Consider the following 11,637-nt stretch of genomic DNA (forward strand, 5'->3'; position numbering starts at 1 on the left):
TCTTTTTTTTTAAAAAAAAATATATTTTATTGTTATTTTACAGAGAGGAAGGGAGAGGGATAGAGAGTTGGAAACATCGATGAGAGAGAAACATCGATCAGCTGCCTCCTGCACACTCCTTACTGGGGTTGTGCTCTTGACCAGAATTGAACCTGTGACCCTTGAGTCCACAGGCTGACGCTCTATCCACTGAGCCAACCGGTTAGGGCACATTCAACGTTCTTTGTGCAGCTTTCAGATCCTTGGGAGAAATGTCTTTACAGACGTTGATAAAGGTGACTGGGTAAGTGCTGCCAGGCTGCTCGGACAGTCAGCACCCGCAGTGGGAGCGGACCGCGCACCCGCACCCGCTGTTCCCAGGGTCAGACCCGCCTCGCCGTTTGCCAGCACCTCCCCTCCCGTGAGCAAGCCACTTACTTCCTCGGTCCCCAGTGTTGCCTTTGTTCAGGATCAAGCAGAGCCCGGCCTCACGTGTGCAGCACGAAATGCGTCGATATATGTGAAGTGTTTAGAGCGGTGTCTGCTCCGGTATTACCCGCTGTTGCCGTGACTCACTGGGTGGAGGAGGTGACAGCACAGTGACCTGGGGGGCCGCCTGTCTGTGAGCGTCCCCAGGGCAGGAGGAGCAGGCCGCTCTGTGGGCCTCAGGCTTATGCTCCACACCCCACACTGGGGAAAGGGCGGCCTGAGTGTGTGGCTGTGCCTGTGAGGGTGGTCCACGGGGCCTGCGTGCTCCCTGGCTCCCATGCAGCTGCTGACTCAGAAGCAGCGAGCGTTGACTCTGCCCCCCTCGCCCCCCCGCCCCATCACCCATGGGGGGGGTCCTCTTAACCATTATCAGTAACTCATGACAAGTTTCCCTCCTGAGTAGCATTGCTAACAGGACAGCAAACTCTCTGACCTGCACAATAGCAAAGGGGTGGGAATGCCAGGCCATTTGCTCCAATCAGAAAGACCCATGGGTGACATTTGGCTTTGATTGGCTGAGGCTGAGGTTGCTAAGCAACTTCCTCACCTTGGTCAGACTCTGTAGTTCTAAGTACCCAGCTTCTCTTTCTCAGTGAGCCCCTTCAACACCCACACAATTCCTCATTGTGAAGGTTCAGAGGTTTTGATAAACATCAGAGACAGATTTCTTATGCCAATACTTTCTGTTGATGAACTCTATATATGGTTACATATGTTAATTAACAAAAATGACCTCATTCGTTGATGAGTCACCCAATCTTTTTGGATAGTCTGCCATGTTCCAGGCCCCACAGTGGTAGCTGTTAGCAGCAAGGGGTGGAATGAAATTGTGTGGCAGCCACACAGGGCATCAGGCATTCAGAATGTGGTCAGCAGGGAGGAACTCTGGGCCCAGCTTGGGTTATGAGGGCCCCCCGGGGGTCGGGGTGGGGGAGCTAGGATGATGGAGGGGCAGTCTGGCCCCGAACGATGACTGTTTACTAACCCATTCAGAAAATGCAATGTCACAGGCACAGGCGTGCTGACCAGTGTATGGTGACGGCCGCCGGTGTGGAGCGTTTTTGATGGGCCTGGCTTGGGCTGAATCCTTTAGGCACATAACCTACGATGGCGTTCAGGCCACACAGCTCTGCCCCACAGCCCTGACGGTATAGTGAGTCACTACAGCTGCCACAGGGGGCCGGAGGCCGAGTGCCTGGGGGACCCATGCGCTCACAGGGTCCGAGCGGCTCTGGTTCCCGTGACACTTGGGAGCCTGCAGGTCTGACAAGGTCCAGCAGATGACTGGGCTCTGGGTCCAGGCCCAGACCATTCGGGACCGCCGCCCGCACTTGCTTCGTGTAGATGCCAGTACTGGCCTCGTGCTCATGAAACTGGGCTGGCAGGGTCCTTGCTGGGAGGGAGAGGAGGCCGGAGGGTAAGAGGAGGGTCGAAGGGAAGCGGATGTCTTGAGAGCACACCAGCCCTTTCCCGCAGACAGGCTTGTTTTGTAGAAAGCATCACTGGGTGAGGTCAGGGCTGTGTGGTGCAGATGCAGGATGCAGAGGGTGCGGGGCTGGGGCTGAGGGGGCACAGAGCCTCACAGGCCAGCTGCAGGGCCAGAGAGAGGCACAGAGTAAACTTTGACTTTGGGCCAGAAACCAGGTTCCTGGCCAACACAGTGCTCCAGGTACTGGCTGTGGTTCTCGTGTGGCTGCAAAGAGAAGGGGTGAGCATGAGAGGCTGGTGAACATGTCATGGACAGGTAAGTGCTCTTGTCCGTTCCTGGCAATGGATGGAGTGTCCACTGAGACACGTTTGTCATCAAAGTCACTGCTTTCTACCTTTTCTAAAAGCAAAGCTATTCGCTTCTAAGAGTGGCTGAGTCACCAAGGAGCAAATAACCACACGCATTTGTGTAAGATGTCCTTGTCCTTTTGAACTTTAGTTTTAGAAAATGTGGTGATGAACGGGCCACGGACTCCGCAGAAATAAAGCCACATTTTTAAAGCTGCTGCAAAAGTAACCGAACTCATCGTTTCATTCTCCACTCCCCACGAGTAGTCATGACAGTTTATTATTATCCTACATAGTAAAAGGGCAATATGCAAATTGACCATAACAGCAGAATGACCAGGAATGACTGGTCACTATGATGTGCACTGACCACCAGGGGGCAGATCCTCAATGCAGAAGCTGCCCCCTGCTGGTCAGGGCACTTCCACAGGGGGAGCGCCACTCAGCCAGAAGCTGGCTCATGGCTGGCCAGTGCAGCGGGGTGGCGGCAGTGCTAAGGACCCCTTGGGGTTCTGGGCTGCCAGAGGGATGTCTGACTGCCCGCTTAGACCCCATCAAGAATTTCGTGCACCAGGCCTCTAGTATATATATATTTGTGCTGTCGATGTTTCTTAAATGTCATGCCTTTGCAGACTAATTTCATGATATTCTACATATTGAGTGTCCTTGTATGTTGAGTGTAACTTTTTCTTAGGTCAATTTACTGTTTTGCTTTTAAACTTAAATAGCTATTTTTTGGAAGATAATTCAGTGTGAAAATGGAAGCCCAGTTACTTGATATAAGCAGGGAAATGCTAAAAATAAATATGAAACAATTAAAGCTTTTACAAGCCTGCCTTCACCCCAGCACAGGCCTCCCATAGCATCCCCTCCCACTGGTGGTGCAGGCTCTGCACCTGGGGACTCAGGTTGGTGAGCAGAGGTCACTCATCTGTCCATCCTGAGCTCAGGGTCTCATGTCCCCATGGGCGTCCCCGGGAAGCAGAGGGGACCGGCGCCATCTCAGGTCCAGGGGCACAGAGGAGAGGGGGCTGCAGGCCCCTCGTGTGCGTGGAGAGCTGTGGCTGTGGGGGACGGGACAGCGGAGTTCATAGCTCTCGCCCATCAAGGTAGGTGTTGCCTCAGGGCCTGCCAGGCAGCCACTGGCCTCTTTCAAGGTCAGCCTCCCAGGGCCCCAGAAGAGTCTAAAATGGTTCTTCCGGTCATCGCCGTGTGGAAGGATGTTGGGCTCCTGCGTGCTGCCCTCCGCCCCGCCCTCTGCCCCGTCCAGATGGACTTTCAGCTCGAGATCACTTCCAAATTGGTCAGCTTGTGCCGGGCGCTGTGAGGATGCTTCAGACCTCCTCTGAGTCCTTGGCAGCCCAGGCAGGAGAGCTGGGCTTTAGGCTGACGGTTTCAATCTGGGCTCTGCCACTTGCCACCCGGGCAGTGCCTGGCACTGTGCTGGAGGTGGGCAAACAGAATTGGACACTCCTCCCTCCTCAATTTAATGGAAGAGACAGAAATAGACTGTTCCTAGACAACAGAAAAAAAGCATCAAACCCGGGGATTTTCCAGGGGAGGTGATTCTTGCATTAGACTTTGAAGGGTGACTAAGAACTCACTTGGCAGCAAAGGGGGGCGGGTCGCCCTGGAACTGGGAGCGGTGTGGGGATGAGACAGGCCTGTTTTTTCATCCAGGGAAAGCTGAAATGACCCTCACGGGATAAATGCGTTACGTGTGGAGACTGCCAGATGCTGTTCAGGCCACATAGTATGTGTCTGACCTGTTTGTTTGAAGCCCCGTGCCCCTCTGAGCATTCACAGCCTGGGGGTCCTCTTCAGCTGTGGGACATGGAACATAGTGGTTGGAATTCACCTGATTATGAGACAATTGTCCCTAACAGACCGAAACTTTCCAGATAGAATGACTACAGCAAGCATGTCAAACTCGTGGCCCATGGGCCGCATGTGGCCCACAACAAATATTTTTGCGGCCCAGTTAATATAACGGTATGTAAAAAACGTTTTAATAAACTCTTCAGCTGTGGGACATGGAACATAGTGGTTGGAATTCACCTGATTATGAGACAATTGTCCCTAACAGACCGAAACTTTCCAGATAGAATGACTACAGCAAGCATGTCAAACTCGTGGCCCATGGGCCGCATGTGGCCCACAACAAATATTTTTGCGGCCCAGTTAATATAACGGTATGTAAAAAACGTTTTAATAAAATTTTTTTAAAATTTTCCTCCCACAGCCTACCTCCCTTAGCCACCTCGGACCACAGGTTCGGACTGTAAGGTCAAGCTTACAACTATAGCCTTTGGCTGTAATTGGGCGGGGAGGGCTTTGCCCTCCAAGCTGGGACTTGCACGTGGCTTTGCCATGAGGGGACTGTGCCCTCTCATTAGTCCGAGGCTTGAACCTGTCCAAACACTGTAGCCGCTCTCCACAGCTAATGACTGGTCACTATAATCATGTTGCATTCATTTCCCTGACGTGCCTTAAGCGCAGGCGCACCATTTCTCTCCACTAATACCAGCAGTGAATATTTTAGCAGCTGATGGTCATGTCGTTAGTCTTGTACTGACTTGCTTGGTGTGCCCAACAGGAAATATTTCGCTTTCAGAGAACAAGAAAAGTAGGTTTATTTGCACTACGTTTATTTGTGCAGTTATTCAGTGTCTGGTAAGTTAATGTTCAAGAATACATATTAATTTTTATTAAAATGTTCTATTATTTTATGTTAACGATGACTCATTTATTTCAGCCCTTCGTATTCAGCATGTCTCTATCAAAATAAACCTACGTTTCTATGAAAACGGAAGCTTTGTTTTTTTTTTGCTTATTTGGCCCATGCTAGCCTTTGGGTCTGACATGCTTGGACTAGAAGCTCAGAACTTTCTCAGGTGTGGGAGGGGCCATTCTCTCCACAGCGAGGCCTTAATGAAGCGAGGTGTTTAAAGAGTTCCACGTGGAAATGCTAACTTGAGAAGACACCTGCACCGTGCTCACTGCGGCGGTACTCCCAGCAGCTTGGGTGTCCATGGGCGGAAGGATGGATAAAGATGTGGTGCAGACACACAGTGAACTATTACTAGACCATAAAATATTACTAGACCACATCCATTTGTGACAACATGAATGGACCTTGAGGGTATTGTACTAAGTGAAATAAGTCAGAGAAAGACAGGTACAACATCTCACTTACTAGTATCTGTGGATTCTACCGCAAAACAAAACAAAACAAAACAAAAACTGCACTCAGGCTGGTGCAGAGAGCAGGCTGGTGGTTGCCGGAGGCGGGGTGGGGAAGGATTATGTTCTTTTGGGCTCTGAATCCCCAGCACCTGGCACCTTAATGGAAGCTCATCACTACCAGAGCGAGGGCGTGAAGGTCTCCCGACGCATGCTCTCACAGTGCAGGGGATGCTCTTTCCACCACCCCCGGGTGGGTGTGGACTCACCTTCCCTGGCTGGCCGGCCCAGGCCACAGCTGCCCAGACCTGGGGACTTGTGGGCTGTGCCCTGTGGCCCTGGTTGATCTGACGCAGTTGAAGGTGGAATGCAGGTGGGGACAGAGAAACGTCAGTACAGCTGCCTCTCCCTCTGCTCTTCGCTTGCGTGTGTTCTACCAGCTGGTGTGGCTGCGAGCACGTTGGTCCACAGGCGTCAGGTGTGGCTGGAGGAAGGGAAGGGCGCAGGAAACAAACCTGGGGGCTGGCCCCCAGCACTGTGTGCTCCCCAGCCTCCTCACCTGTGCTCTCCTCCCACAGGCTCCCCCGGCCACTCTGGCTCCACGTCCCTGAGCCCATCGGCAGCCTTGTCCACAGGGAAACCCATGGACAGCCACCCCAGCTACACAGACACTCCTGTGAGTGCTCCACGGACTCTGAGTGCGGTGGGGACCCCGCTCAATGCACTGGGTTCTCCATATCGCGTCATCACATCTGCCATGGGCCCGCCCTCAGGAGCGCTGGCAGCCCCTCCAGGAATCAACCTGGTCGCTCCGCCCAGCTCTCAGGTAAGTGAGCTCCCCACCATCTCCCACAGGTGCTCCTGGAGCAGAGCCAGCACCGAGCAGGTGCCTACTGTGTGCTGGCGGAAGGGCCTTCGTGAAGTGTGTCCTCAGGCAGGGCAGCCCCAGAGGGTGGAGGACACCGCATGGCCCGGGAGTCTGGTTCATTCTTCTCAGGAGAGGGGCTGTGCGTGTGTGGGGGGGACCCCGCCTTGCTGTTCTGAGGCCCCCAAAGGGTGACCTGATGCCTTTCACTTCCTTCCAGCAATGTCATGCTGAGAAGGCAGCTTGTAGTGGTCAGCTCTTATGTAATGATGCTGCATAACAACCAATCCCCAATGTATCATGTTTGGAAAATCACACACATTTTTTTCTCACTCTCAGGTTTCTATGTCAGTTCAGATGCTTCCGCTCAGGTGGCAGGTGAGCCAGGCTAGGCTGAGATTGGGTCTGTGTCTGCCCCTCGGGTCCCAGACTAAAGGCACCTGGGCACCTCTCCTGTGGCATCTCACAGGAGTGGCAACGTCCAGACAAAACCAGGAGCACAGGGAGTTCTCTGCTCACGGCAGCTTCACTAAGACACACAGCCTCTGAAGCTCCCGTGGCTGCCTCGGGAGGCGGGATGTGCTGTTTCAGGGGGAGATTCTACAAAGAAACAGGGTGAAGGATATGAAGACCTAGGAGCGCATCAGTGCCCCTGAGGGTCTCGGGGGGCCGTGCCCATCGCACAGGCAAGGCAGTGTTGGACGTGCTGCCAGTGGTATGGGGTGGCATCAAAAGGACGATAGAAAAGGCCCTGTGGCCTCCCAGTCAGGGGGGCCAGGAGGGTGTGGGAGGCTCAGAGGAGCGGGGACCAGACGGCGGTGGGATGGGCTGTATGGATGCCACGCTCTCCCCACAGAGAGCGTGGCATCCCCTTCAGAATGGGAGACCTTTGGGAGGTTTGTTGATGTATTTTCTTTCATGTCAGTGATTCCAGGGAAATAGGCAAAGCCAGTAGGTTAGAGACAGAAAAGTACGTGTAGGCTCTGGGACTAAGCAAAACTTTGCAAAGGGAGCTCGTTCCTCCCAAAGCCTGTTTATGGGGTCCTCCGTGTGCAGCTGCTCGGTCGGTCCGGGTCCCGGGGCCCGGGGGTGCGCTCTGAATCACGCGGCCAAGGTCTTCCCTGCCGTGGCGGCTGCAGCCAGCGCAGGACGTAGCCTCGCCAGCAGCCTGATCGGCATGAAGAAACGGACAGGCGAGGTGACAGACGGAGACGGGCTGGGGGTGGGGAGCGGCGAGCACCGTCCCCCGACGCTGCTGTAGTCGCCACACTCCGGCCACGGAGCCAAAGCTGGCCCACAGGCCTGCGTCACGGCCGAGTGCGCGTGCGCTGCTGCTCTTGGACCGAATGTCTGTACAGAGGGATTGGGGTTGCAAGGTCAGCTGAAGGCCTGCTCCTGGCCAACTGGGCTGCGTGCAGAAGCCAAGGCCACGCTTGGCCTGGGAGCTCCGTGCAGCTTGCCAGGCGCTGCGGAGCCTGTGGCCCAGGCACCAGCCTGTGGGCTGGGGCTCCGGGACCCACGGCACGACACTTGGCCCAGTTCGTTAGAGGACATGGGACAGCAAGTGCCCTCGGCGTAGGCGGCTCTGAACCATCGGGCAGCCGTCCCCGAGCATCCTGGCTGAGCGGCTGAGAGGGGGCTTGCCCGGGAGCATGCGCCTGCCCTGATGGGTCGGGGTAAGTGCGGTTGGGGCGAGGGGCCGGGGAGCAGCCTGTGGGGCAGCAGGCAGGCCCCGGCCCCGGCTCTGCTACTCGGGGTTTGAGCCTCTCCTTGTTCTTGTTGGGTCTTCAGCCTGGAGCAGTGAAGGGAACTGGACTGGTTTATGGGGCCGGGGCTGTGCCACCCATGGTCTCACCACTTGTCCTCTATTGTCTGGTAACACGTCCTGATTACCCGACAGTGACTTTTATGAACATCCAAGGAGATAAGGATTTGAAAAATCACTGCTTAGGTGCTTACAATGCTCATGGCAACCAGAGTTATTACTATTATTCCTAAGCGCTATATTCTGAACCCGGTGCTCACTGACTCAGGTATCCTCTGTTGCTGGAAGGGTCTAGAGAAGCTCATTTCAGCAAGTGCTCGCTGCACTTGGCTCTGGAGATTCGGAAATGTCTAAGGCCGTGCCCTGCCCTGGTGAGAAGTAGCTAAGGGAATGAGCAATTTCTAAAAACACCAAGTGTGGATTGGGCAGGTGTGTATGCAGCTTCCAGACAAAATGGTCTAGGCCACATTTTCCTGGACATGCGTGTGAGTGTGAGTGTGCATGTGTATCAGTGCGTGTGTGTTTGAGTGTGTATGTGAGTCTGTGTGAGTATCTGTGTGTGTGTGAGATTGAGTGAGTGTGTGAATGTACATGAGAGTGTGAGTGTGTGTGTGTGAACGTGTGTGTGAATATGAATGTGAGTGTGTGTCACTGTGTGAGTGTGTGTGAGTGTTTATGTGTGAGAGAGTAGTGTGAGTGTGAGTGTGAGTGTGAGTGTGCGTGCTGCACATTGTAAGTGTGATGTGTGCGTCCAGGACTTGGCACAGGCCTGCGTGTCCTCGGCACACTCTCTCTGACCCCTCCTGGCCCTGTCGCCTAACTGGGTCCCGTCTGCATCTGTTCCTGCCCAGGTGGGGATCGGTGCTGTCCCTCCCCTGGCAGATGTTTGCATCCTTGTAACAAATGCAGGCATTGGAGCAAGAGCAGATCTTAAAGACCCTCTTGCCTCTTGATGAAAGGAAATTTAGGCCATAACGTCTTTTCTAGTGAAATCCTGTCTGAAAGCCTAATATTCATGTCAAATAAAAACAGGTCTGGCTGAACCCCGGCCAGGGTGCGACCCCTTCTCAGTCTACCTCCCTCCCGCTCACCTGCCACCCACACCCTCCGCGTCTGAGCCCCTCTGCCTGTGTGTGACTGGGAGCCGGAGCCTCTGGGTCGTGACCTGGCACCGTCGTGCAGCAGGGCACGGTGAGGGAGTGGTGGGTCTGGCTGCAGGGCTTCTCCCTCCCCGGGGAGGGCCTCGGTCTTCATGGCCATGACCCTCACCAGGTGAACTGGGCGCCACTAGGAAGGGAAAGCTTCCTGCAGCCGCCGGCCACACACCTGCCTTCAGGGGGTCATTTGGACTGAAAGCAGCTCAGAAATGTGGGCCCCGTGCTCCTCGGCGATCCAGGGGGTTTCTTTCCTGCTCAGGGAGCAGCCAGAGCCTGGGGCTGCTCCCCTACCCCAGGTGCTCCCTTCAGCAGGGCTGCTCCCAATGCAAGGAGGCGGCGGCCTTCGATCTCATCTCCCCTGCTCAGGGCAAACAAACTCCAAGCAAGACAGGCTGTCGGAGAAGGGAGCAGCCACCCCCCAGTCCCAGCCACCCCTTCCCACCACCAGACTCAGGAGGGGAGGAGAGGGGCTCCTGCCAGGGAGGCGGGCAGGCAGCTGCCAGGGCTGGGGGCCCCAGGGTCCAGGAGCCGTTCCTTCCACCTGCTGGGTCTGGAAGGCACCTGGGCAGGTGTGACAGATGGTGTGTCTCCAGGCTTTTCCCCGTGTTGCTGCCCGAGGTGGAGGACATTGTTCCTCTGCTCAGAACCTCCAGTGGCTCCTCATGGCCTCCCGACCTCAATCCGCCCCCCTGAGCCAGGCAGTCAAGCCCGGGCTCTGACACATCCGCCCCCCTGCATCCCCATCCATCCACCGGGCACAGGCCTTGGTGCTCACAGCCTTCTGCTCATCACCGGAGCACCCTAACCCTGCCCATTGGTGAAGGCTGTCCAGTCCCAGCTCAGATGCCGCCTCCTCCAGGAAGTCTTCCCTGATCTCAATTGCTTGTGATCTTTCTTCTTAAACTACCCTGACTTTTCATCTCATTGGTGGTTAGGTCCTTGAGGCAGTGCCTGTGTGTCTTTCTTCTTGTGCCCCCACAGGATTTCTGAAAGAATAAATCAATAAAACATGTTAAGGCTCCATTTCCTCATCTGAGAGTAGGAAGACCCCATGGGGTTGTTGTGAAGATTAAATACTTAATTAGCGTTGAGCAAGCTTCCCAGAGACGGTGGCACTGATGGCAGCAACACCAGTAAGTGCTGCTTCGTGATCTCTGCAGGCCGCAGGGGTGCACCTGGCCTGGGGGGCTGGGCAGGAGGGAAGGCCGGTGATGGGCTCCTGAGCCCAGGTGGGGGCCTCCTCATGCCCTTGACCTTTTCACTCATCTGAGGACTAGGGGACAGGGCCCTCATCAGCTAGAGGGCTCTTTTTGGGGTCATCTGACCTAAAATGCTCCCGTTTCAAGGGTGGACCTAAGTGCTCCTGTCTGTTTCTCGAGGCACAGGATGTTGCCCAGGATTCACACTGATAGGAAGCCTCCCGTTTCTTAAAAATCAGTGCGCACCGCAGTGGGTCTCATGTCCAGAATGATCGCAACCCAGGATCCTGACAACCTCAGATAGTTTCCTGACATCCCCCCAGCTAAGAAATGGAATCCCCAGCCCCTGGGCACATGTGGCCTCACTGCACGGCCCCGCTCCTAGCACGTCGTGGAATGCGGGCTCCTGACAAACACTCGGAGTTCCTGTCTGGACTGACCAGGTTTCCCTGGAGTGACAGTGTGCCGGGCACCAAGGTCGGCACTTCACACCGTTATCCCACCGGCCCGCCCGCAGCTCTGTGAGGTGCTCCCGTGCTCAGTGTACAGACCAGGGAACCGAGTCAAAGACGACCAGGGCCTTCTCTGAGTCCTGCATGCCACACGGGCAGCGTGGAGGCATTGGGCCGGAGGCTCCGCAGGGACGCCATCCCTGCTGCATGGCGACGCGCAGTCCTGGCCGCACCCCTTTCCCCGGTCAACTTAGCACAAGGCCGTGCTGAGGGCCGCGGACTCACTGGCTCCAAACTCTGGGGGGGTCCAGGCGTCAGATTATGTCCATGCTCCCAGGGTACATGCAGGGCTTCCTGTGTTACAGCAAACCAAACTGGGCATACGGTGGAGATACCTGTATAAAGAGAGGAAGGGAAGGAGCTGGGGTGGGGAAGCGGGGGGGAGGAGAGAGAGAGAGAGGAACAGCAATTTGTTGTAGCACTCACTGCTGCATTCATTGTTGATTCTTGCACGTGTGCTGACCAGCGATCGCGCCTGCGCCCTTGCGGATCCATGATGCTCGAACCAGCTGAGCATCAGCCAGGGCTCATGTACATCAATTAAAAAACTTCCCAGCAATTTCGGTCCCGGCAACTTTGGTCCAGAGCAAGGGCAGCAGCTGTGTCCCGGCCTCCTCACTGCACCTCTGCCACCTCCTGCGCTCGGTGACCAGGGGCTGAGTGATGTGCAAGCGGGTGAAGGGAAGGCACTTCCCTTGGGCTCTGAGTTTAT

The 11,637-nt window shown here is 55.4% G+C and overlaps 1 protein-coding gene across 3 annotated transcripts in view; it reads left to right on the forward strand.

Annotated features, from left to right (window-relative positions):
* RXRG (retinoid X receptor gamma) overlaps positions 1-11,637 on the forward strand; it is a 36,113-nt gene that overhangs the window by 10,554 nt on the left and 13,922 nt on the right. The window contains exon 2 of one of the 3 annotated variants that reach the window (XM_006774986.2): positions 6,006-6,253. In XM_006774986.2, the coding sequence (XP_006775049.1) occupies positions 6,006-6,253 (248 nt within the window). Of the gene's footprint in view, positions 1-6,005; positions 6,254-7,656; positions 7,969-10,269; positions 10,348-11,637 lie in introns of those variants that run through there. The other 2 variants (XM_015571301.1, XM_015571300.1) reach the window with 2 other exon arrangements.

The sequence above is a fragment of the Myotis davidii genome, unplaced genomic scaffold (genome assembly GCF_000327345.1).
Source record: "Myotis davidii unplaced genomic scaffold, ASM32734v1 scaffold668, whole genome shotgun sequence".
In the NCBI taxonomy this organism is placed as follows: domain Eukaryota; kingdom Metazoa; phylum Chordata; class Mammalia; order Chiroptera; family Vespertilionidae; genus Myotis; species Myotis davidii.